The following is a 26,121-nucleotide window of genomic DNA, read 5'->3' as shown; positions in this document are numbered from 1 at the left end:
TTAGGGAATGATGGTGAGAGAAGGCCTCACTGCCCTACTTGAGTCGGGACACACGGAGCCTGTGGATATGGAGGAACTGTAGCTGTTGGCCAGCTGTGCCTCAGTGCCTTTGCACATGCCAGTTCCTCTGCTGAGGAGACCCCTCCTGCTCCTCCTGGTAAAGTACACCCTGCGTTCCAGGCCCTCCCCCCAGGACCACCTCCTTGGTCAAGACCCCCAAGGCCCCCAGGGAGCAGCAGCGCTCACCCATTCCGGGCGCTGCCATGACACCAAGTTCTCAGCCCCTTCCAGTCCTGGCAGCTTTGTCAGGTGCTGGGGAAACCCTACAGCAGGACCCAGCCTCGTGTCCGGCCCCCTTAGCCCCAGGTGCCCTTGCCTGTCCTTATCAAAAGGAACTCAGTGACTCGCGGTGGTGATGCAGCTGGCCTGCACACTTCTAACCCCCAGAAGTCACCTGCTCCTCCAACAGATAAGAACCTTGATGGCCGGCGCTGTCCCGGTGTGCTTTGTGTAGGGGGACTCCAGGGCTGGGCAGAGGGCGGCTGCCACCTGCACGCAACCCCCAGACCAGCTGGAGCCCACCTGGCCCCATAACTTCCCTAAGGAGCGCAGCATCGCTGGCCAACCAAAGGAGGGTCACGAGCACCACTGACCAACCAGGAACCTGGTCAGAGCGGATCACGCACCTCTCAATGTCCATCTCTGAGAACCTAACCCCCTAACTCCTCAGAGAACCCGGAAATTAAGCAATGGCTGTCCGGCCCCTTGCCCTGAATAAACACCCGCTTTCTTCCCCCACCCGACGTCAGTGATCAGCTTTCTGGGCATGGGGCAAGTGGACCCACTTTGGGGGTTCCACAGCGACGACTCCATCCAGTTTGGGATGTTGTTCAGCAGCAGTTGGCTCTGTGGACTGGTGGCCCCCACAGCTGCCCTGACACCCCTCCCCACTCCCAGAAGGGCCACCCCACACCCCCAGGCCTCTTCCCAGGACTCTGACCAGGGAGCAGGATGGTCGTGGGCTGTGATTTAGTCCTGCCCCCTGCTGGTCACTGTGAAGAACGGCCCCTTAACAGGTGGCACACAAGCAGAGGCGGCCAGGGGCAGTGGGGTGGCTCTGGGAGACAGCCCCACCCCAGAACTGTGTCCCGTGGGTCTCATCAATCCATGGTACCAGTTCAAGTCCAAGTCCCTTGCCCTGGCAAAGTCCTCCAGAACCCAATTCCAATGGTTCTTTTCAAACAAATTTCCTATTGCTTCCTGGCAAAACCCCAGTCCCAGGTGGGACAGCTGCTCTTTGCCCTGGGATCACCCTCGCCTGTGTGGCCTGACCTCCGGCCCCTACACCTGCGATCCCTCCCTCCAGCAGGCCCTTGCCTCTCCCCTCTCTTTTAGCCCCAGTCCTAGAGTCGGCCCAGCCCTGGGCGTCCTCCCCCTGCCGGATTTGTTCCCCAGCACCCGTTGGCCAGAGCTCAGTCATGGCATGGCTCATGCCCACCCCAGCCTCATCTGCAACCTGAAAAAATCCAAACTCAGGGTTTCTGCAGAGGGCACTGTATACAGTCGGTGCATGATCAGTGCTGGGCGGCAATGATTTCCACTCCTCCCACCAGTCTTGGGGTAGCCCCGTTGGGGAGGTTGTTGGGGTTCCTTGAGGAAGGAGGTGGATGGTCTCGGGAGGTCTCTGGACATGCAGCCAGGTGTAGGAGACATTTGTGCTTAGGAGGCACCACCCCCTTGGAGCAGGTTTCCAAGTCACTCTTTCCTCTCCCAGCCACTTCTGCTCTCTGCAGCTTCCGGGTCATTTCTTCATTCATGCATACACTCTGTGATCACTTACCATCCAGGGGAAGAGAAATGTGAGACGCTCGCCATTATCTTAACACTGAGCTGTTGGACAGAGATGCAGAAGAGGCGTGCTCTTGGAGCACTGTGTCTGAACCAGGCAAGGGGTGAAGGGAACCCAGAAGGCCAACCTGGAGGAGGGGACGTTTGAATAAAGATGCAAAGGAGAGATAGGTGTTGGCCAGGCAAAGACAGGCAGGGAGGCAGAGGAGCCTCCGGGTGCCCAGAGGGGAGGCAGCCTCACACACCTGCTTCTGGTCGGCTCACAGGCCAGGTTTGGGGTGGGAAAGTTGTGAACTGGCAAGGGGGCAGAGGCAGGTCTCATGGGCCATGCACCAAGCAAAGGTGTTTGGTTACTTCTTGGTTTTTAAAAAATGTGTTTGAAAGTCAGAGAGACAGAGAGCTCCCAACAGCCAGGACTAGATCAGCCTGAAGCCAGGATTCCCGAACTCAGTTCAGTCTCCCACATAGGAGGCAGGGACCCAAGTACTGAGCCGCCACCAACTGCCTCCCCGGGTGTGCGTTAGCAGTTGCATGGAATCAGGAGTGGAGCTGGGACTCCAGTGCAGGTGCTCCTGTGTGGGATGTGGGGGTCCCAGGCAGCGGCTTAATGCTGCACCCAACGCCCAGCCCCTCCCTGACAATGGAGGGTTTGCACACAGGGGAGAGGCAAGCATAGGTCTGAGTTTTAGGAAGTTCCATTGGGCAGAGGAGGGGAAAGACGAGAAGGGAGAACCTCCTGAGGGGAGGGTGGGGTGGGGTGGGAGCCGGAGGTAGGGCAGAGGCGCCTGCACCCAGGCACTGACACCTGGGGAGGAACACCAGAGCAGATCCTGGAGACAGAAGGCAAGACAGGAGCCAGAGCTATGGCACAGTGGCTAAAGCCGCGCCTGCAATGCTGGCGTCTCGTAGAGCAACAGTTCCAGTCCCGGCCGCTCCACTTCCGATCCAGCTCCCTGCTGATGCGCTGGGAAAGCAGCGGAAGATGGCCCAAGTCCTTGGGCCCCTGCACTCACGTGGGAGACCCACGGATGGAGCTCTTGGCTCCATCTCCTGTCGTGACCATTTTGGGGAGTGAACCAACGGATGGAAGATCTCTGTCTGTATCTCCCTCTCTCTCTCTAACTCTGCCTTTCAAATAAATACATACATTCTTTTTTTGTAAAAAGAGAAAAACATAGGACTTGGTGCTTGCCTCTGGGGGTCAGCAGTGAACCCCAAAGAGGGAACAGGAGCCGGCGCAGGGTGGGGGTGGCTGTGGCTGTGGCAGTAGTGAAAGCAGCTTCATGGGAACACGTGAGCTTGAATTCTTGGCGCGACCTTGGTCAGAGGCGACCTAGAGGTGACCGCGCGCAACGCCGGGTGCTGGGAGGAGCCAGCTGCAGCAGAACGTCGGGCTAGGCGCGGGGGAAGGCTCCGGCTTCCAGGGGCCGTGGCCTCGGATGCGGGCTCCCCTAGACGGGAGGTCATTTCCTCCCAGCTCCTGCCCTCGGATGTCCCGGCCTCATTCAGAGGAACAGCGCTAATACCCGTCAACCACACCCTGGCGGGCAGCAGGTGATGGCTGGCACAGAAGCTCCGGGAAGCGAGAGCCGCAACCATGAGCGGGCAAACACTTTGAAGCCGCAAAGCTTCCGGAGCTTCCCGCGTCTGCCCGTGCTCCTCACGGGAAGCCCCTTTGGGGCTCTCTGCACACCGATGCTGTACCAGCCGGCTGAGCAAAGCCACAAGAGCGGCGGTGTCCCTGCAGCTTCCCTGAGTGGCACAGGCCGGGAGAGCCCAGGACTCTGCGCCTCTCTCGTTCCCGGCCACAGCCCCACGGAGCCCCCGGCCTCACTCTCAGGACCGGCCCTGGAACCGCACCTGATGAGAGGGGGAGGGAGGCACCGCAGCGGCCTTAGCCTCTGTCCTGAGCCCGTGGCTTGGCAGGCCCAAAGGAGCGAGCTGGGAGGGACCAAAGGAGGCTTGGCAGCTATTAGAAATGAACTATGCAGCTTCCTCTCCGCGGGGGCTCACCGGCCCAGAGGCCACCCAGGAAGACGTCAAGGAGGACACCAAGGAGGACATGCCTCATCTGTAGAGCACCAGCCTGGGCCGGGTCACTTCTGTGGTCCTCCCTGCCCATTCTTGCAATTCCACGTCTCTGGGCTGCTATTCACCAGATGTCCACCAGAGGGAGCGCGCACCTCTTCGCAGACGGTCTAGGGGCCGTGCTCCTGGAGGGCTGGCCAAGGTCACAGGGACTCTTGCCCCGCGGAGGGCATGTGGCTTGCTGAGTGCACTGCGCAGCCGGGGCACGCATTCAGCCGTGGCTGGCACCACGTCACGGAGGAGGAAGCCGACGTTCTGAGAGTTTAATTCAAGCCTGGAGGTTCTGGCTCAGCAGGTGTTCTGGGCGCCACTGGAGAGCTCTATGGAAATGGCTGAAGGCCTTGGCTTCGAAGAGAGCAAGTGGGTAGACGTTTCAGGGGTACAGGCCTGAGCCTGGCGGAGGCAAGAACGTCCTAGAGGTCAGAGCTATCCGGGTAGGTTGGGCACTGCCCAGGATGGCTGCGAGCAGCACCCTGGGAGTCAGGAAACACAGGGTAGGGGGTCTCCCTGGAGCCCCTCCAGCACAGGGCACACATGCAGAGAGGGGAGAAGCTCTAGGCTCAATCATGGGGCTTCCCTCTGTCAGGGACTCACAGCCGCCAGCCGGAGAGTGGCAGGGGCCTGCTACCTCCTCTACCGGTTCCAAACGCAGGCCAGGGACCGCCCCATCCCTGGTCCACAGCTGCCCACCCCCACTGAGGGCTTGTTCTGGAGTCCTAGGCTGATCTCTCAGAGTGGGCTTTGTGGTGGCCTGGGCTCTGTGCCTTGTTCACAAAGCTGGGTCGTCCCCAGTGTCATGGGGAGGGCAGCTGAACCACACTGGCCAGCGTCATTCTGGGAGCCCCCCAAGGCTGGCTGCCTTTGCCTCTAGATGGGTGACTATTTTGCACCCAGAAACCACTGAGGTCAGAGTTAGGGAGGCCAGGGCTCCCGACCCCAGGCACTGTCCAGCTGCAAACAGAGCATGGCAGAAAAAGCTCCTGGCCAGGAGCCAGGAGCTTCTTCTGAGTCTCCCATGCAGGTGCAGGACTTGGGCCATCTTACATTGCTTTCCCAGGCCATAGCAGAGAGCTGGATTGGAAGTGGAGCAACCAGGACTCGAACCTGTACCCATAAAGGATGATGGCTCTGCGGGCGCCGGCTTTACCCACTACACCATGGCACTGGCCCCCGAACTTAGCTTTCAATTCCATTTTCCATGAACCTTTGGCAGTGCCCTCATAGGCAGTGCGCTCCTCCCCTGCTCCAGACGTGGGGCCTGGGTCGTCCCCTGTGAACCTTGCACAGTGGCGGCCCTTTGACAAGGCTGAAGCTCAGGGGTCTGAGGTCCCAAGGCCACATGGCAAAGATCTAAAGCTGAGGTCCCCCTGAGGGTTCCCACCTGAGCCCCTTCCTCTGCACTGTGTGTAGCGGCCCCTGGTGGCCTGGTGAGGTAGTGAGCTCCTGGTCACTAAGGTTCCAACAGCAGGGGGCGCTGCAGAGGAGGAATCATGCTTTGTGTAGAGATGGGCATATAAGTGGGGCGAGACCAAGCAGCCAGGAGAGGCTCCTTGACCGCTTCGTGTTGGCATGCATGTGCTTGTGTGTGCACACACACACAGGTGCACCCCGGCAGGCACGCACACATGTGCAGGTACCCACACATGCAGGCAAACAGACTTGTGCGTGCACACACACACACACACGCGTGCAGGCAGGCACCCAGGCAGACATGCGCACGATGTGCAGACACAGACACACACACCTCCCTGAAGCTGGGGAAGCCTGCTTCTCGCAAGGCCACCCAGGGCGAGGGCTGGCCCAGGCCCAAGGCCCAGGTGGCTTCAGCGGGGAGTTCTGATCTCAGACACTAATCTCACCCTTTGATCACCAGCGCTGGGCAGGCCGGATTCCCAGGGCTGCAGGAGGAGTCACTTCCTGGAAGGCTTTAGCCTGGCTTTGTTGCTTTCAAGACTACCATTTCTCTTGTGTGGGGTGGGGGTGGAGGCGCATTAACAACAAACGTAAGCGGTTCTGTGCAGAACAGCTGAAAAACACAAAAAGACAGAGAGGGGAAAGCCACAGAGGAGCCCGGCTCTCCCTGCTCCCGCACCTGCAGATACGTGGTCCCTGCCAGTGCTTCTTCCTCCAGCCAGGCTGCTTAGGTTCAACCGCCTCCCTGCCTTTCTGAGCTGTGGGCCCTCAGACAAGTTGCTGAACCTCTCTGTGCTACTCTGGGGCTCAGTGCCTTGTGATGATTTCTGCCTGGGTTTTCCTGATTACAACTTCCCGATAGAACTGAGCGTTCCCTCTCTGTGGCCACCCCCGGTGTTTAGATTCACGCACGGTCAGGTTTTCTGTGTGGACTCACACCCTTGCAGGTTTGCTGGTGTTTTCCGTGTGTGTGATGTCACTTTCCATGTTGGTTTGACTGCGTATTTTACCAGAGCAGCACCTGCCATTTTGTGCCCTGCCTTTTCCATTGAAGGGGTGAACTTTCCCCGACTTTGCGACTTTGCCGGCTGTTCTTCTGTCCGTGGATTTGAATGGCTGCATTGTGTGGCCGCTAGAACAGTGGGGGGCGGGGGGAGTGCATGGCGGGGGGCTGAGCTGGTCGAGGCCCCTCCCTCCAGACCCACAGTGGTCAGCCAGGCCAGGCCCAGGGCAAAGCTGCCAGCCGGCTGCCTCAGCGCCACCAGCTCCCAGGCGGGCAGCCGGGCACTGTCTGGCTGGGGATGGCACCCCTGCTCCCTCTCTCTCCCCACCTGCCCCACACACCCACGCTGGGCCAGCCCCCTCCTGAGGTCATGGAGGCCACTCCTCTGCGAGATGGCCTGGTTCGCTCCCAGCCTGGTTTTCCCAAGAAGCTTGCTCCGAATCACGGCCAAGGTCAGGGTTCTCTCTGGTGAGGGCTTCCCTCCAGGGCGGGCCGGGCAGGGGCTGGGGGCATCCAGGTGGCACGCACGGCTGTGAGAGGAAGGAGGGAGGCCTCTGAGGACTCACTCAGGGGCTCCGAGGCTGTAGAGGTGCGGAAGCTCTTGTGCAGAACCGGGGCCCCAGGAACCTCGGGTTGATTACTGGGGTCATCGGGCAAACAGGGAAGAACCAGATCTGCGAGCGGAGCCCAGTGGCTCTGGGGCGCTCGTCTTCCCACAACAGAGAATCCAGGCAGGGCCAGTGTTGTGGCGTAGGCAGGGCTGGTATCCCATATGGACGCTGGTTCTAGTCCCGGTGCTCCACTTCCAGTCCAGCTCTCTGCTCTGGCTTGGGAAAGCAGTGAAAGGTGGCCAAGTCCTTGGGCCCCTGCACCCAAGTGGGAGACCCGAAAGAGGCTCCTGGCACCTGGCTTCAGGTTGGTGCAGCTCCGGCTGTGTGGCCATCTGGGGAGTGAACCAGAGGATGGAAGACCTCTCTCTCTCTCTCTCTCTCTCTCTCTCTCTCTCTCTCTCTCTGCCTCAGGGAACGGCTGAGCGCGCCATCTGCTCTCAGACTGGAGTTTTCACATACATGAGTGTGGGCCCCCCCCATGTCTCCTCCCCTCCTCCCTCTTCTGGGAAATTGCGGGTAGGGGATTTCTGGATGCAGAGTTCCCGAAAATCCTTCCGGGATCTTATCAGCACAGTGTTATTGGACTGGACCTAATGGGCTCCTCGGTGTGGGGGAGGGGATTCCCCTGGGCTGCCCCCCCGGGGGGGCTGAAACCCATCCAGCACAGTCAGAGGACAGGAGCCAATACTGCAGGTGCCATTGCTCTCACAGCTTGTTTCCTCATTCCATTGCACAAAAACTCCTTTTCTCTAAAACTTCTCATTTTCCTCCGCCCCCTTACACACATTGGCTAGCATCTACCTAACTGCCTTAACAGCTCAGTGCTGGCTTTGGGTTGGGGCTCTGGCTTGGGTTAGGAGACCGAAGGGTGAGGGTGAGCCAGGAAACTGAGGTGGGGTGGTTCTGAGCGCCCCGCCCAACCTCCCAGTCCTCCACAGTGTAGCGGGGGATGTGGGTTCAGGTGAGCGGGTGGCATGGGCATGCAGGCCACTGGCGAGAATCGGAACCTGTTTACTGCTTGAGCTTGCTTTCTTCAGGGGGTGTTCCAGAAAAATGGAACTTGCAGCACTGCACTCAGAGGGGGCCCAGCCCCTGGGACAGGCCATGCAGGGAGCCGGGCTGAGCCCCTGAGTGTCTGGAGCTGTGTGGGGCTGGAGCAGGAAGCAGGGATCTGGGAGGGCCCTTCCCTCCCCCACTCTCCCTCTCTCCCCATGCCCCCCACCCAGCCCCACATCCTGGACACATCCCCAAGCCTGGCTGTAGCTGACCTGCAGGGACCCGGCTTCTGTAGGGGCCTCTTCTTCCCACAGCCCCTGTGCCTGTCACAAGTACCTAAGGTTTCCCCCAGGCACTTCCGCTTGAGGCTGGTTATCTGGAACCGGGCTCAGCCTCCTGGCTGGAAACCCAAGCCTGAGACACCTGTGACACTGTCTGCCCCACAGCGCCCTCTCGGCCTGATGGGGAGGGAGAGGGGAGAGGAGGTGGGAGCAGCACGTCAGCGGCACACCCAGGGACCCCACCCCACCACAGCCTGCCTCCCCCTGCCCTCCGGAGGGGCCAGCCCCCTCTCCAGCCTGGCTGTCACGTCTCCAGCGCTAAACACATCTGCACAGAGTCCCCGCACCTTGCCCCCAGGCCTACCTCCCGTTCCCAGTTCCCAGCAAAGCCCCTGCCGCCATGACCCACCATGGTCTACACCTCCTCATGCCCCTTGCTGTGTCCGGTTGGGGGCAGCCCCAGTGCTCCTGGGGCACTTCCTTAATGCTGCCCGCGCCCTCTGTGTCAACATACACAGATGCTGTCCTCTTGGTGGCGGCGGCAGGCACAGGTGTCTCCCGCCACACACACGCCTCCTTCCGGGGTCTCGGAGCTCACTGCAGCCTCCCCCCCACCCCCACCCAGCCCTGGGCTCAGGCCTGAGGTCACTCTGTCTGCCGTTCTCCAGGTGGTCTCATCCAGCCCCAGGCCTCTGAATGCTGTTTACGTTTGTTCACTCGTGCACCTGCCAGGGAGCTACCATTCCCCCCCCCCAAAGGTGAAGGTCCCCAGGGCGCACTCCTGTACCTCGGGGTTCCGAAGGCTGCCGGTGGTCGCCCACTCCGTGGAGCTCCCGTTCTAGCCAGCTGCTGCCTTCCTCAGGCTGTCACTCAGAGGCCCAACGAACCTCTCAGACCCAAGCCCTCCAGAGTATTCCTCCCCATTGTCCAGAGCTTTCCCTCTCCCAGCCTTCCCCATCTCACAGGGGTCACCAAAACCCACCAGCTATCCAAGCTACATCCCTGAGCCCTCCTGAAGACTTCCTGCCCCTCCTGCCACCCCCATCCTACTCCACGGTGTGTTCCCTCCCTGCCACCTGCACCATAAGTCTCCTCCCACACTGCCCTCTGGTGTCCGGCCGCTGTGGTCCCCTCTGGTCGCCACCATGGCTGCTCACTGGTCTGCCTGGGTCCATCCCGAGTCCCCTACGGCCCATTCTCCCCAGGGAGCTGTGTCTGAGTGAGCCATGCCTCTGAGCAAAACCCTCAGTGCCTTCCAGCCGCCCATGGAACACAAGCCAGCGCCCTAGCCATGGTCTGCAGGGCCCTCCCCTCCCCCACTCACTGCAGCCCAGCCACCTGGCTCCCTTCCTGGCTGCAAGACCCTTGCCTGTCCCCTCTCCTGGGCCCCCTCCCAGCCCTCTGCCCCAGCCCCAAGCTCACTCCGCTCATGCAGCCCAGGCACTCTCCCATCCGCACCACCCTCTCTGTCACCCATCAGGCTTCTCCATCTCACCTGTCGTGTTTGCTCCCTTCCTTGCTGTAGAAGCCACCTGTCCCTGAGCTGGCACTGGGGTGGCCGTGGACAGGAGGCTGCAGCCCCAGGCCACGGCCACCGTGACTCCACGTCAGACGGAGGTTGTGCCTCATCCGTGCAGTCCGGCAGCCAAGAGGCACTGACTGGGTCCAGTTCCGTGACCCGAGATAGCATCGACTCCCTGGGGGCCCGCCAGCCCCAACAAGCAGGCCCCTCTTCCTGGCCCCTGGAGCCCGCTATCTCCAGAGCCCACCATCGTTTCCTGACTCTCACCAGGGCCCGTCCTGGAGCTTCAAGAAACCCAGCCCTGCTTCCCGGGCCAGACCCCTCAGCCCCAAACCTGCACCCCAGCTTCTGTCCCTATACTCCCCACCCCCAGAGCCCCAACTTCTTACTGGGAGAACCAGTCAGCGGCCCGGCCCTCCAGGGAGGGAGCAACCTCCTTGTCACAACCAAGCCGTGACTCTACTCATGGGCAGCTGTCAGGACACACATATCCTCTGTCACCTGCTCCCTCGGCACCCCAACCCCCACCACGCATGCGCGGACACAGAGGTCCCGCTCTAGCCACACCCACCTGCTCATCTTGCTCTTTTCCCCTCCATCCAGGACTGCCGCTCCCCACTGCCCGGCGGCATCCCCTCCCCTGCCCCTTGATCTCTTGGCTGGACCTTACCTGCCTTTCAAGGCCTGGCCCAGCATTCCCTCCTCTGGGAAGTCCTCCCGGATGCCTCCACGCAGAAAACGGTTGTTAGCGCCTGGAATGCTGCCGTGCGTTCATTTGTGAACAAGACCTTCTCCCTCCTAGACCCACAAACCCACGTGGCACCTCAGGGACCCCACGAGGATGGGGACATACCCCTCAGTGTGACACACGCGGTAATGCAGGGGCGTATGTGCCAGGTGTCCAGGAGCCGAGGGCCAGGCCCACCAGCCCCGGGCAGGACAAGGCTTTCGGAGGAGGCAGGGTTTCCGCGGGTCCAGTGGGCACTGCAGGAAGGGAAAGGAGCCACGAGCCAGGGACCTGGGAATTTTGAGTCATTCTCCAGGCTGAGTGTAAAGTACAGCGCCAGGGAGTGGGCAGATAAGAGATCAGGAGGCAGCCGCCGGAGCTCAGGGAGGGCCTCAGCAGTCACCGAAAGAGCAGCAGGCGGTGGCGATGGCTTTGGGGCAGAGGAGAGGATCAAACGCCCATCGGGAGGAAGTTTGGCAGAGGTTAAGATACTATTTAGGGGCCGGCGCCGCGGCTCAATAGGCTAATCCTCCGCCTTGCGGCGCTGGCACACCAGGTTCTAATCCCGGTCAGGGCACCCGATTCTGTCCCGGTTGCCCCTCTTCCAGGCCAGCTCTCTGCTATGGCCCGGGAGTGCAGTGGAGGATGGCCCAAGTGCTTGGGCCCTGTACCCCATGGGAGACCAGGAGAAGCACCTGGCTCCTGCCATCAGATCAGCGTGGTGCACCGGCCGCAGCGCGCCGGCCGCGGCGGCCATTGGAGGGTGAACCAACAGCAAAGGAAGACCTTTCTCTCTGTCTCTCTCACTGTCCACTCTGCCTGTCAAAAAAATAAAAAAGATACTATTTAGGGGGGGGGCGGCACTGTGGCGTAGCAGGTAAAAACCACCGCCTGCAGTGCCAGCATCCCATACGGGCGCTGGTTCGTGTCCTGGCTGCTCCACTTGAGATCCAGCTCTCTGCTGTGGCCTGGGAAGGCAGTAGAAGATGGTCCAAGTGCTTGGGCCCTGCACCAATGTGGGAGACCTTGAAGAAGTTCCTGGCTGCTGGCTTCGGATCAGCCCAGCCCTGGCTGTTGTGGCCATCTGGGGAGTGAACCAGCACATGGAAGACTTCTCTCTCTTGCTCGCTCTCTCTCTCTCTCTCTGCCTCTCTGTAACTCTGCCTTTCAAAATCTTTAAAAACAAATAAAATAAAAAAGAGGCTGGGGCGCATGCTGGACCCACCCTTGCTCTCCTGCGCCTCTCTGGCGCCCAGCCTTAAAAAAAAATGCTACTTAGGACACCTGCATCCCGTGTAAGTCCCGCTTCCGGTCCCCAGCTCCACTCCTCATTCCTGCTCCCTGCTACTGCACACCCTGGGAGGCAGCGCTGAGCTGAGGCCCCGTGGCCCCAGGCCTGCTGAGTTCCCTGTCAAAACCTCTTCCCTGTTGCCGCTCCACTCCACCAGATACTGTTGTGTTCCGGATTGCCCAGACAGAACCAGTGAGACTCACCGTAATGCAAAGAACAAAGGGACTTTATTTGTAGGTCCAGCATGCTGGGGCCCCAGCCTCCCGTGCAACGCAGTGCTGGGAGACCAAGACCCCCTTCTCTTTGTTTGTTTGTTTGTTTTTTGACAGGCAGAGTGGACAGTGAGAGAGAGAGACAGAGAGAAAGGTCTTCCTTTGCCATTGGTTCACCCTCTAATGGCCACCGCGACCAGCGCGCTGCGGCCAGCACATCGCACTGATCCAAAGCCAGGAGCCAGGTGCACTCCCTGGCCACAGCAGAGAGCTGGCCTGGAAGAGGGGCAACCGGGACAGAATCCAGCGCCCCAACCAGGACTAGAACCCGGTGTGCCGGCGCCGCAAGGCGGAGGATTAGCCTGTTAAGCTACGGCGCCGGCCACCCTTCTCTTTGTTCTCAGGGGTTTTTATAGTTCACGGGCAAACAAGCATTACCTCCACATTCCTTCTTTCCCCTGGCCCTGCAGGACCAAGGACGGTCCCCCTTATTGGTTGCCTCCACCTGACCCTGTGGACAGGACCAAGAACAGCCCAGTGTCAGGTTTCCTCTTCTCATACCAGGCGCATCCTGGGCCTAGCCAGTTTTTTTGTCTTGTGAGAAGCCTGTCATGGCGTGGCTCTGGCCTCTCACATTCCCCCCTCTGACAGGTAACTTAAACAGAGGAACCCTCCTCTAGCTTGGGCGATAGGGATTGATACTGTTGCTTTAAAACCATGAGGTGGATAGTGTTTACCTTTTTTTTTTTTTTTAACGAAGTTTACAAGCTTATTAAGAATACATGGGCCTATGGTCAAAGCTAACAAAAGGCTCCCAATGGGCCCAAGAAGGGTGGATATAAGGGTGATCAGCCAAGGTGATTGATTAAACCAGGCCTCAAACCGTTCCTCCGGTGACATCTGCTCCCTTTCTCGTCTGGCTAAACCCTCCCGCACGTTGCCATGGTTTTGGACTACCCCCGTATAATCAGCACAAAAGCAACATTTCTCCCCCAGTGCTGTGCAAACCCCCTTGTGGCAGGAAGACTAAGTCTAATCCCCTTCTGTTTTGTTTTGGGTTTTTTTAGTACTACTTTTTTTTTTTTAATTTTTATTTATTTATTTTTTTGACAGGCAGAGTGGACAGTGAGAGAGAGAGAGAGACAGAGAGAAAGGTCTTCCTTTGCCGTTGGTTCACCCTCTAATGGCCGCCGCGGTAGCGCGCTGCGGCCGGCGCACCGCGCTGTTCCGATGGCAGGAGCCAGGTGCTTATCCTGGTCTCCCATGGGGTGCAGGGCCCAAGCACTTGGACCATCCTCCACTGCACTCCCTGGCCACAGCAGAGAGCTGGCCTGGAAGAGGGGCAACCGGGACAGGATCGGTGCCCCGACCAGGACTAGAACCCGGTGTGCCAGAGCCGCAAGGCGGAGGATTAGCCTGTTGAGCCACGGCGCCGGCCTTTAGTACTACTTTTGACAAGGAGGTTAAGGATTTTTCTCAATGGGTGATGGAGTCTTCTATTTTCTTTATGTCTGAGTCAACAGCCGCCCTCAGAGCCGTCAGTCCCTGGCCTTGGGTAGACAGAGCAGCAATTCCTGTCCCAGCCCCCGTTAACCCCAGTCTTAATAGTGTTGCCAGTGTTTCTGCAGTTACTGGCTCGCAACGGATTCTGTACCTTGAATTCCCTTTCCAGTGGGCATACATTTCTTCTTTTGTGTGATATAACATCCTTGGCAAAATAACTATCATTACACACACAACTCCTTGGAGGCACTGAAAACCCTACTGTGAATATACGAGTGAGTCCTGTTTTTGAGCATGAGCTCCTGGTGGCAGGGGAGGAGGGGCAGGAAGAGATTGGCTCTCTCTGTCTGGGACAGAAGGTGGGACCGAGCTGGGAAGAGAGTGGGAGAGCAAGAATGCCCACAAGAGGGTTCCCAGCAGGTGGCAGGGGCAGAAGGAACAGAACCAAACAATCTGCGCTGGAAAGAAGCCCCCGGTCACATGTAGTGCCCACGGTAGTCTCGTGCCCCCAACTTCCCAAAAAGGCCCCTGACACACGCGCCAGCCTGTAGCCTCCTCCCAGCCCAGGTTCTGCCATCGGCCCACCTGCACCCCACCCACAGAGCCCAGACTTGCCAGCCCCACAGCTGTCCTCTTCTGCTCCCAGCCCCAGCACCCAGCATTGACCCCAGGCCTCGGGGGGGGGGGGGGCGCACCCAAGATCAGAGGCCAGCAGAATAGAAAAGTGAGACGAGCAGCCTACAGCTGAGCCCAGGGCGCCCATCCCCACAGGCGCTGCCATGGGCTGGTTCGGTGCTGGGTGGGTGGTGGCCTGGGAGGCCTTCCTGCCCAGCAGGGTCCAAAGAGCAGAGGTGTGGCCACCTCCACAGCCTCTTCACCGCCCGGCCTGCCTGCTCACCCAGGGCCACAGGCAGAGAAGCCACTGCCGGCCTACCAGCAGCAGCTTGACACCGGCCCCTCTCGGGGACCAGCCCCCAACCACATTGGCAACCAGGTGAGTACCTGGCCCCCAGGGGAAGACAGGGGGCCGTTCTGCTGTGGGGGAGCCCATGGGGGGGGGGTGGTGGCGCAGTGGATTTCCAGGTCAGAGTCTCTGGGCCGTGCCAGATTTAGCCCCAGGGATCAACCCAAGGAAGACTCGGCACTGGCTGTGGGCTGAGAGCAGAGCGAGGGGGCCAGAAAGCTCTCTGGGGTGCTCCCACCAGTGTCTGGGGTGGAGATGCCCACCCCTGCTCCAGGCCCCCACATTCGGGGAACGTACTGGAGGGATAGGGGGGCTGTCACCGTTTCCATGCTCCGTCCGAGCAGCAAGGCGGGCTATGGCCAGCCCCCTCCTTCTCCCTCTCCCACTCCTTCGGTCAGGATCTTCAGCAACAGTGGCTTCCCAACCTCTGCCTGTCCACAGCCCCCTGGTGTGGGGCGTGGGGCATGGGGAGAGGGGAGCAGGGAGCCGGGCTGAGCAGCCCAGAGTGGACTTTCCCTTACACCTGGAGAAGTGAGAAGTGTCACAGCCGGGGGGTGGGGGTGGGGTGGGGGGTCGGGGGGTGGTGGTGGCAGTCTCCGTGCAGGCCTTCCCCTTGGAGAGGAAGGGATTGTCCCCAACAAGCAGGACAGGCCCTGCCGCCTCCTCCATCCCCGAGGCTGGTTCCTGGTGATTCATGTTCCCGGCACTGTGTCCTCTTATCGGGGCCTCAGCTATTTTCATAACAGTCCTCAGGGCAAGGTGTGGGCCTCTCACTGACACTTTGCCCAGGGTATTCCAGAGTGGCCGCAGACACCACAAACCCCAGGGCACAGAGGTACCCTTGACCGCCATGCGGAATGAACTCACCCCAGCCTCCGCTCAGGAGCACTGAATGTGATTCTGTTCCATTTTGACCGTCTGTGTTTCTTCTGCGGGCGCTGGCCTACAGCCCCGTGGCGCTGGCACAGTCACCAATGGTGGGAGCGGGGGCTGCTGCCAGGTGGCCTGGCTTGTTCTCTGTCGTGAGTCCAGGCCTCATCGGGCCCCCCCAGGCCTCATCGGGAAGCTGGGTGTCTCACAGCGCCCGCGTCCTGGGGGCTGTTTCCAGGCCTGCTTGGGGGGGGGGGTTGTCAAGCTCTTAAGCAGCGCTTGGTGCCGGCTGAGTGGAGTGGGGGACAGTGTGATGTAGACTGGGGCGTGGCGCCAGCCATGGTGGCCACTGTGACTGCTGCTGTTAGGAGTCAACCAGTCTGCGTGGCCTTAGGAGGGCTTCACCGGGGAGGTGGTCCGTGAGCTGGAATTGAAGGGGCAGAGGCGGCCAGGGGCCCTGGGCGGAGGAGGCAGAGCACGGAAAGACAGGGTTGGCGCTGACCAGGACAGGCATTCAGAGGAGCAATGGTCGCTGATTGACAGATCTTACAGTCACTCTCACATGCACACGTGCGCACACGCGCGCACACACACACACTGAGGGGGTTCCCAGCTCACAGACATCATCATCTTCCTCTCAGTTTGTAGCACTGAGTGGGCTGCACACGAGGGCTCGCCGTGGCAGGGAAGACAGCCCAGCCCGTGGCCCTCCCCCACGAGGCTGGGTGCAGCCACCAAGCGGGCACCTTTCATGCCCACGCCCAGGCGAGGATCTGGTCTCAGACCCACATAACGAGAGGCCTGGAGCTGCCCCGACCCTCCTGTCCCCTCAGACCAAGGTGGAAGGGCGGACACTGGCTGGCTGCAGGCGGCTTGGGAAAGACCTCCGGACTCAGGGGCGTGGGGCGGCTGCGGAGGCCCCGCGCATGCGCCGTGTGGCACGCCTACCCCATCTCTGACGACTTTATCTCTGGCTACGTTTAGGCCGAGGGCGCTGTCCGCAGCAGAATCAACATGTCCCGGCCCAGCAGCAAAGCCATCTACTGTAAGCTCCCTACCCCCATGCCCTTCCGCCCCTCCGCTCAGCTGCCCACTGAGCCCGCCAAGCGCCCTGCCCTGGTCCCTGCCTCGTGACACCCACCACCCCCTGCCTTGCACCCTGCAGTGCACCGGAAGGAGTACTCCCAGAGCCTGAGCTTGGAGCCCACCCTGCTGCAGCACAGGGTGGAGGTGAGTGTCTCGGTTCCCTGTAGCCCCCTCCCCTGCCGCTGCCAAAGCACAGCCAGCTCACCCAGGTCCCTGCCAGCCAGACCCCCGCCCCCCACAACAAGCCTGCCTGAGCCGTGGCTGAGCATTAGGGAGCAGGAGCCTGGGGTTGGCGGAGCAGGCCTGGCTGGAGGCAGAGGGGGTGGGTGCCTGTCTCCAGAAAGGAAGAAGTAGCAGGGATGGCCCAGGAAGTGCCTGCACCCCCCACCCATCCCTGCCTACCTCCTGCCCCACCCCTGCACAAAAGCCCCAGGGAGCCGCTGTCTGCCCAGGACCAGCATGGCCAGAGAGGGGCAGGCGTGAGAGGTGCAGCCAGTCAGGGGTTGAGAGGGCCGTGGTGAGGGAGGGCAGTTTCTGGGCCAGAGCTTCCGGAGCGGCTGGGGTGGAAAGAGCCCCTGGGCAGCCTCAGAGGGAAGGGCTCCGCTGGAGAACCGAGAAGGCTCCGTGGGGTGAGGGTCCGGAGACCCACAGTCTGGGGGACGCAGTGCTGGGCTGCAACGTGCAGTGGGGGCTGGGAAGCAGCTGTGCTTAGGCTGAGCAGGTGAGAGTGAGAGGAGACAGAGTCAGGGTGTCTGGGTTCCCTGAGGATGCTGGCAGTGTGACACAGGAGGAGAGGCAGGGCCTAGGCAGTTGGGAAGGACGGAAGGACAAGAGGCAGTACTGGGCCTCCTGCCTCGGAAACCCTGGCTGGCGGAGGGCCATGGTGAAGGCTGGGAGAAGGGGTGGATGAGGAAAGCCCGCCCGGGGATGGCCCAGCAGCAGCCGGGGCACGCGTGCAGACAGTGCTCGTTGGCACCTGCCAGGCTGAGAATCAGGGGAGGGAGGCGCTGGGCTTTCTGCTCCAGGGACCAGGAGGTGACCGACAGGCAGGCGTGGGGATAGAAGCTGGGTGTGGGGAACAGCACGAGCGAAGGCGCGGAGACAAGAACATCGGGTCAGTGAGGAGGGGGCCAGGCTGGGGCGGGGAGGTCTCCCCTGGACCATGAGAAGCCAAGGGCAGTCGGAAGGTCCTCACGGCACGCACAGGGGTCAGACGGTATTGGTGGGCTGGCCAGGGCCCACATCCACCACCACCCAGCCTCTCACCCGGCCTGCACTGTCACAGCCGCAAGTCCCCTTCTCCCAGAGTCCACAAGCCCTGCACGTAGCCCCTCGCACCCGGGCCCACGGGCCCCTCTCCAGCCTGACCACTTCCACACTGGCGCTCAGATGGGCCTTCGGCGACTGCTTTATGGGGAGTCAGGGGCCAGGGATCTGTCTTCCTCCTCCGCTGCCTCTCTCCCGCCCACCACCATCAGTGACCCCCAGCCCCACCTCGAGCCTCTCTGGCCTCCTCCTCCTCCCCTCCCCTCAGCACCTGATGACGTGTAAGCTGGGCACGCAGAGAATCCGGGAGCCCAAGGATGCCTTGCAGAAGCTGCAGGAGATGGACGCGCAGGGCCGGGTGTGGAGCCAAGACTTGATCCTGCAAGTCAAAGACGGCTGGCTCCAGCTGCTGGACATTGAGACCAAGGTCAGCCCCCATCCCCAAACAGCAGTGGGACCCTGCTGTGGGAAGGCAGGTCTCAGCCCTCCATGCCCCAAAGAGCAGCGCTGTTTCCCGATACAATCTGCAGTGCTCACTCAGGCCTCAGAAGAGGTACAGGATGGGGGCTAGAGACAGAGGCAGGGCCACAGTAGAGGACACCCTAGCCCCAGGCCACCAGAGGGCTCGCATCAGGAACTCCCAGGAGCCAAGCCTGGCTCCCAGTGTCCTCACAGCTGGCCTCTGTACCTGGATCAGGAGGAGCTGGACTCCTACCGCCTGGACAGCATCAAGGCCATGGATGTGGCACTCAACACCTGCTCCTACAACTCCATCCTGTCCATCACTGTGCAGGAGTCAGGCCTGCCAGGCACCTGCACTCTGCTCTTCCAGTGCCAGGAAGTGGGGGTGAGTGGCCTGGGGTAGGGTCCAGTGATGTCACACGGGCACGTGTGTGAGTGCATGAGCACGCCCACACACACGGCCTGACTACTGCTTCCTCCAGGCCGAGCGGCTGAGGCTCAGCGTGCAGAATGCCCTGGACAAGGAGCTGGAGCAAAGGTAGGCAGCCTGTGCTCAGCCCACCTGTGGGGCTGCCCAGCTCGGGCCTTGGCGGGGGGAGGGTCATGGCCGGGGGCAAACACCGGTCCTATAGCTGAGGAAGGGCCAAGGCAGAAATGGGCAAGGGGACGAGGCAGGGTGCAGAGGGTACTAGAGACTCTCCCCAGAGATTCACAGGGATGCGCAAGCTCCCAGGGGTGGGCACACAAGGCAGGGGGGTCAGGGAAGGTCAGGATGGAGACCAGACAGCTCCTGGAGAGAGAGGCTGTGGGGCCCTGGGCCTTGGGGCAGAAGTGTGGGCAAGGCCTAAGACATGTCTCCAAACCACGCCCTCAGCAGACCCCGATTCGAAAGCCTCCTCCAAGGCCAGGACAGATGGAGGGGCTTCTCTCTGCAAAGGCCGCTCCCTAAGCCCCAGGCACCCCCTCTGGAGCGGGGGCCGCTTCCAGAACAGCCCCGCCAGCTGACCCCAGAGAACAGTAAGTCTGGGGTGGGGGGTGGAGGGTGGGGGTGGGGAAGAAGGTTTCAATCAAACATCAGAGATGCTGCAGGTGCACGGTTTCCTCACATTGCAGGCAGGCCACCGTCCCCGGGGCCCCTACTTCGCCACTCCTCTGCCTTCGCTCTGCCTCCTCCAAGGCACTCCCCCTCCCCCGAGGACCCAGAGAGGGATGAGGTAACCGCACGCAGCATTTTGGGGCTTGCAGAGGCTCTCAGGGCCTGGGGGCAGCCAGGGCACCAACCCTGCCTCCTCTTCCTGTGGATGGCCAGGGCAGGCTCTGGGCTGAGGGACAGAAGGTTTGGTTGGGGCTTGTGTTGAGGGGAGGCAGTTCCAGGATGGGCCATTAGGTGGCGCACTCAAGGCCATGGGTTGTTGGGGGCCCAGGAGGTGCTGAACCACGTCTTCAAGGACATAGAGCTGTTTGTGAGAAAGCTAAAGGAGGCCCAAACAAGGAGCAGTCAGAAGAAGAAAAGATTTGGGAAGAAAAAGAGCAAGGATCAGGAGGGTGAGTGCCGAGGGCTGCGGGCAGCCGTGGGGGGTGCCATGGGGTGACCTGTGACCCACCACCTCCACCCTGTCTCCCGCAGAGCTGAAAGAGGTGCAGTACATTGACTGCTTCCAGAAGATCAAGTTCAGCCTCAACCTGCTGGTACGTGGCTCCCTGAGAGGCCCCTAGCCCTCCTGCCAGGGCAGCCCTCAGGCCAACTCCAGCCTTTTCCTTCTCCAGCTTCTCCCTCTCTTGGCACTTCAGGGGAATACCAGGCTCCCCAGCAGGGTGCTGGGGTTCTGGGGACAGTGGGGTAGGGTACAGGTGGGGAACAGACGATGCCCTGTGTCCCCAGGGGAAGCTGGCCACGGAGCTGCAGGAGACCAGTGCCCCCGAGTTCGTGCACATCCTCTTCCAGACCCTGGAATTTGTGAGCCGGGGTAGACCAGCGTGGTGGAGAGGGCCAGGGAGCAGGAGGAGGGCAGCGGGCTGGTGGAGGGGAGGCGGGAGCAGAGGCAGGGGGGCTGCGGGCCTGTCCCACGCACCCTCCTTCTCCTTGACCCCAGACACCGCCCTTAGCATGCACAGTGCCCCCTGCCCTCCCCCCAGACTCCATAGGCCAGGGGCAGCCCCAAGGACACCAGGGGAAGGAGCCACAGGCCTGAGGCCAATGGGCAGACGTTCCCTTGTGAGCGTGGGAGGCCAGGGACTCTGGGCCCTTTCCCACTGCCTGTAGGCCGGTGGGATCCTCGGCTCCCTAACACTGTCCCTCCCTCCCCCAGATCCTGGCCCAGTGCCCCGAGGCCGGCCTAGCAGCACAAGTGATCTCACCACTCCTCACCTCCAAAGCCATCCGCCTGCTGCAGTCCTGTCTAAGCCCCACAGAGAGTAACCTCTGGGAGGGGCTGGGCCCAGCCTGGACCACCAGCCGGTGAGTGAAGACCAGGCCTGACCTGAATTGGGGGTGAGGGCCCCAGGGGCATTGGGCGGGTCATACAAGGAAGCCAGGCTATGTACCACCAAAAACCAGGAAGATGTCAAAGCAACGTGGGGGACTCCACAACCATGCATGGCCAACTGTTAGGTGCTGTGTGAACCCTGAAACACCAGCGCCACCCACTTACCATCACCCACTCCTCAGGACAAGCGTGCCTCAGGCAAAGGGGCACTTCTTCCCAAGAAAGGAGAGCTGGTGACCTGCCACTCAAACCTCTTCTCCTTTCTGTCAAGGGCAAAAGGAAAACTTGGTCGCAGTCCAGAGTTTTAGAATCACTGACGTAGGAGACACTGCAAGTGTAACGTCCCTAAGACGTGGCGCCCGATTGGCAGGGAGCAGAGAGGGAGAGCGGGCTCTGGGACAGCGGCGGGATGGGCAGTCGTGCGTGGAGGCCATGTCGAGCCATGTCGAGGGCACGGGGCTGGCTGCACACCCCATGCTGAGCTGGCAGCGCCACATTCCTCCAGGGCGGGGTGGCCGGGTCCTGGGCTGAGAGCTCTGCCCGGCTGTGTGGCAGAGCTGGGGGGGGGGGGGCAGCTGGAGCCACAGCTGGAGGTGAGCACCCCTGTGGGAGCCCTGGGAGGCTCCAACAAGCCCCATCTGCAGCATTCCCTGAGAGAAGAGAGCAGGGCTTGGGAAGCAGACACGTGGGGGCAGTGAGAGGAAAAAGAGTTAAGAAGGCAGAGAGAGAGAGAGAATCTTCCATCCACTGGGTCACTCTCCAGATGGCCACAATGGCCAGGGCTGGGCCAGGCCGAAGCCAGGAGCCAGTTGCTTCTTCCGGGTCTCCCACATGGATGGCAGGGGCCCAGCCACTTGGCCATCTTTCGCTACTTTTCCCAGGCCATGAGCAGGGAGCTGGATCAGAAGTGGATTAGCCAGGACTCCAAGCGGCATCCTTACGGGCAGCTTTACCCACTATGCCACCACACAGGCATAAAAACGTAAAAGTAAAAGAACGTACTTTTATGTGCTCTCTCAGACTACTAACCAAAATGGAACCACGTGTGGGTTCTGGGCCTCCCACTTCGTAGTGGCGCTCAGGGCCCAGAACCCTGGGAACTCCCGGAGCCGTGTAAGGCAGCCTCAGAGTTCACGGGCGCTCTCGGCTGTGCCGGGCTCGCACTGCCTATAGGAGTGTCTGCCTGCCTGCTCTCGCACCTGCCTTGCATTAGCAAGCAAGGAAAACGGGGGTTGGGAAATGGACTCAAATGAAAGGGCTTTCTCTAAGTCGTTTGCTTCAGCCACTTTAATATCAAATAACTAAGCTGGACAGATCATTCTGTGTTTCAAAACCCAGCCTTATTTCAAGAATTTGAAAAACAGATCAGCAGATAGAATGTTTCCAAAATACACACAAAGATGCAAGACAACTGTAGCATTCATAGAATGTGGACATTTGATACTTATTTAAAATATAACATCAGATGCACCCATAGATGTTTCTAATTTCTTGAAATAATCAGAACTGAATGAAGAAATAAAATTTTTTAAAAAACTAGACTAAAGATATGTAAAAACCCTCCGAAGAGATGGATTTCAGGCAATTATAGTTAGGTGGCTTGATTCTAGGCACACTGACCCAAAGCTATACATAATACCAAATTCTGGGCTCATCCCGAAGGGTGGCGACCATCCAAAGCCACTGGATTGGCAGTCAGGATTCCAATGAAGGAACCGCAGTGGCGGCAGGGGTCGCGAAAAGGACGGGAGGCGAGGGAACGCTGGCAGGAGACAGAAGCACACTTGAGAAACCTGGACGGGAGAAGGTAACAGGAGGAGGCTCAGAAGGAAGTGTAACCATGGCCCGGGTCCTCCCAGAGCAAGGGAAGGAACGTGTTAAGATTCAGAAGAGAAAACAGTTATTGGAGTGGATTAGCCACTGCTCCGTGTCCCAGCCACTGCCCTCAGAGGCCGCCCTCAGGGGTCCTCTTCTGCAGGGAGGAACGCAGGCTTGTGCGGACCACGTGCAGAAGACGGCCAACCCTCCATGGGTGTCCCAAGCTCAGCCGACATCCTCGCCTCCGCCCCCCTGAGGCGGGAAGCCGCACTTCCTCAAGCCCGAGTGAGCACTGCCCAAGGCAGCAGATCGAGGCTATCTAAGCCTCCAGCAGCGCTGCACCTCCCGGGCCCTGTGTGACAGCAGGAGGCTGAAGGGCAAGACCAGCCCCGCCCAGATCAACCAGAGCAGCTCTGCCCTCCGTGTAGTTAGAAATGAGCTCTAGGGCTGGGAGGGCAAACCCAGGCTAGACAGACACTGCACAAGATCCCAAGGGCCGGTGCAGCCCTGCGGCTCTGTGCTCCTGCCACTTTAATTCAGACCCCAATCAGGGCACTAAAATGTCCACCGGGTTCTGGCGGACTCAAATCTGCACTTCGTGGGCCCGGGAGAGGCTGGTCCAGGACACTAGCACGGAGGAATCTGTTCATGTGTAACCGCTGGCTGCCTTGTGGGTGTCCCGGGCCTTTCACCTGCATACTTGGGCTGTGTCCCTGTTAGCTGGCACATCCCTGAGGCTAGACTCGCCGTGCTACACACCAGACACCCACCCGGCTCTATTCCCTCCCCAGGGCCGACTGGACAGGCAAGGAGCCCGAGCCCTACCAACCCACGTTCTCCGACAGTTGGCAGCTTCCAGAACCCTCCTTCCAGGTGAGGGGAGCTCAGCACAGAGCCCAGTGCAAAGCCCTGGTCTCTGGCCTGGTTTCTGCCCTCCCAGACCAAACGTGGCCACGGGGGGTGGGTTCAAGTGGGTGCCTCCATCTGTTGGTGGGTGAGGCGGGAGGCTGCTGTGAGTGAGTGGGCTGTGGGCTGATATCCCGGCTCCCTGTCACTGTACGGGCTGCCTTCTGCTCTTGCTCACTCTCTGTTCTCTTACAGACACACTTAGGATACCAGGACTCTGTCCTCCATCGGTATGCTCTGGGCTGAGTCATGGGGGGTGGGGCAGGGCTAAGATCTGGTTGTCCGCCCTTAGAGACCCTCGGGGCTCTCCCTTAGCCAGCCCTGACATGCACAGACACACCCCTCCCTTCCCTCATGTGCAAAAGCAGCTTTGGCCCTCCCAGGCTCCAGCCCCTTCTCCTTGAGAGTGGCTGCACCTGCTTCTGATTTCCCAGAGCTCGGGAATAAAGTGCTCAGGGCAGAGCTCGGCTGTAGAAAACTCCACAGCGGGAAATACCTCCAGAAATCAACAACCAGGAAAGAAAGACACAAAGATCAGTGCTATTTCAGACCCCTCCTGTCTGCAGAAGCCCCCACCCCAAGCTGCTGGGAACCCCCAAGTCACCACCAGAGTGCGGGCAGCAGAGACCCGGGGCTCTTGGGGCTGGCACAGGGGAGTCGGTATCCACAGCCATCCTGACTGTGTCCCTTGTGGCAAAAGTCCTAGGTTAGAGAGCCCCTCGAACTCGGATCAAGAGGAGACACACAACCTCCAGCCCCCCAGCCTCCAACCTGCCAAGCCCACCCTGAAAATGCAAGTCCTGTATGAGTTTGAAGCAAGGAACACACAGGAGCTGACTGTGGTCCAGGGAGAGGAGCTGGAGGTGAGGCCTGGGCTTGAGGCTAGAGAACAGGGTGGAGGTGGGTGGGGAGTTGTGGGCAGCCTAGCGCAGGGGTCCCAGCCCCAGGCTGTCAGGGGGGTGGCCTACAGAAGACGGGCAGGGGCAAAGTGGGGAGAGGGGAGGCCGGACAGTGGCTCAGGGTGACCGGCATTGTGCCTCTTGGCAGGTTCTGGACTACAGCAAGCGGTGGTGGCTGGTGAAGAACCAGGAGGGAAAGAAAGGCTACGTCCCCAGCAACATCCTGGAGCCCCTGCAGGCGGGGGGTTCTGGGGGCCAGGGCCAGCCATCCTCTCGGGTACAGCCCACCCTAGACCATCCAGCCCTGAGAGGGAGGCGGGGGTGGGGAGCAATTGCTGACCCATGGAGGAGAGAAGTGCTGGGCGGATCTGATCCTTATCACTGATGGCTTCCTTGTGCCAAGCTAATCAGAGGGTGGATGGAGATACAAGCCAGGGTCCCCATTGGACCACAGAGCCCATGGGAGTGAGACACATGATTTGGTGGGAGCCCAGACAAAGGACCCAGATGTCAGGAACTCTGAGTGGCTGTGAGATGGGATGGCCTCTGACCCCAGGTTTCCCCCTGATTCTAGGCTACGATGCTTCGGCTCAGCTCAAAGCCTGAGGAGGTCACAGCCTGGCTGCAGGCAGAGAACTTCTCCACCATGTGAGTGCTGGCCCCGGCGGGTGTGGCAGGGGTCACCTCTATGAGGGACCAAGGCGGCCAGGAAGTCCAGCCTACCCGGTACCCGGTGGTACATGACAAACCCGTCCTGCACACCACTGCAGAGAAGAGGATGCGGAGGGGTGGGGAGCTTAGGAAGCCGCAGTTAGAGCATCAGACGTGGAGCCCCTGACCTGGGGAGGGCATTTGGGATCAGGGCCGTGACCCCAGGAAGACCCTGCACTGGCTGTTCAGCCACCCCTCCCCATCAGAAATCTCTCCCTTCCAGCCTGGGAGTGCTGACCCTGGGTTAAGCCAAAGTGCATACATCCCACCTTCACTTCCAAATACCCTGCTCCGTGACCGCTCCCAGTCCCCAAGCCCAAGCAGTCCTCTCTGCACCCACATCCTCCCACCGCACCATTGAGGGCTTCTGTGGGTTCTGTTCGCAGCACGGTGCGGAGCCTGGGCTTCCTGACCGGGAGCCAGCTGCTTCGCCTGCGGCCTGGGGAGCTCCAGCTGCTGTGTCCGCAGGATGCCCCCCGGGTCCTGGCAAGGCTGGAGGCTGTCAGAAGGATGCTGGGGGTGAGGACACCCTGGGGCCCTGACTGCCCACGGGAGGGTCTGGTCCTGCCTGGGGAGCCAGGATGCAGGGGCCGGGCCGGCAGTGGGCGGCAGGCAGTGGGCACAGCGTAATCCTTCACGCTCTCGGGCATGCCCTCGCCCAGCTTCAGCCTCCGCTGAATCCTCTTTGTTCCCCAGCTGAACCCTTAGGGGCCAGCTCACGGGCCTCCAAGATCAAGGACCTTTCGCATGCCAGAGGATTCTAAGCTTTCACAGCCCCAATAATCCCTCTTCCGGATCCCTGGATTGCAGCAAACTGCACGCCCGGTTCATGGAGCAAAGAGGAGCAGCCCCTGAGGTTGACACAAGTGCTGCCCCTCCTCGCTGTGCTGGGAGCCCTTCCTGGCTTCCCATCTATTTATTTTCCCTCTTCCCTCAGCCTGGAGTCTATCAGGACTCTCCTTCCCAATAAAAGCAACTTCAAGCCTGCCATGGCCTCCTTTGCGGCTTCTTCTGGGCCTGGTGGGAGCCAAAGGCAGGGAGGCAAGAAGGGCAGGGGCTGGGGGCCTGAGACAGCAGAATGCCCCATCCCTCAGGAAGCCAGGAAGTTCCATGTGAGTGGGCATTTACAGTGCCACCTGCCAATGGGAACCAGATTCT

At 60.6% G+C, this 26,121-nt stretch overlaps 1 protein-coding gene across 1 annotated transcript; it reads left to right on the top strand.

Annotated features, from left to right (window-relative positions):
• The first annotated feature begins 16,343 nt into the window (after nucleotides 1-16,343).
• EPS8L3 (EPS8 signaling adaptor L3) lies at nucleotides 16,344-25,718 on the top strand. Its single transcript, XM_062193465.1, has 18 exons — nucleotides 16,344-16,374; nucleotides 16,495-16,559; nucleotides 17,950-18,108; nucleotides 18,379-18,528; nucleotides 18,626-18,681; nucleotides 19,018-19,160; nucleotides 19,257-19,357; nucleotides 19,568-19,688; nucleotides 19,771-19,832; nucleotides 20,026-20,100; nucleotides 20,453-20,601; nucleotides 23,239-23,320; nucleotides 23,549-23,572; nucleotides 24,094-24,216; nucleotides 24,401-24,529; nucleotides 24,827-24,900; nucleotides 25,350-25,482; nucleotides 25,660-25,718. Exons 1-18 carry the CDS (start codon nucleotides 16,344-16,346, stop codon nucleotides 25,669-25,671), a joined length of 1,689 nt encoding a protein of 562 aa, XP_062049449.1. The 3' UTR covers nucleotides 25,672-25,718.
• The last annotated feature ends 403 nt before the right edge of the window (nucleotides 25,719-26,121 follow it).

Source organism: Lepus europaeus, chromosome 5 (genome assembly GCF_033115175.1).
Source record: "Lepus europaeus isolate LE1 chromosome 5, mLepTim1.pri, whole genome shotgun sequence".
Taxonomy (NCBI): Eukaryota; Metazoa; Chordata; class Mammalia; order Lagomorpha; family Leporidae; genus Lepus; species Lepus europaeus.
Note: the sequence above shows the minus strand (reverse complement) of the source record. Positions and strands in the feature narration are given on the sequence as shown.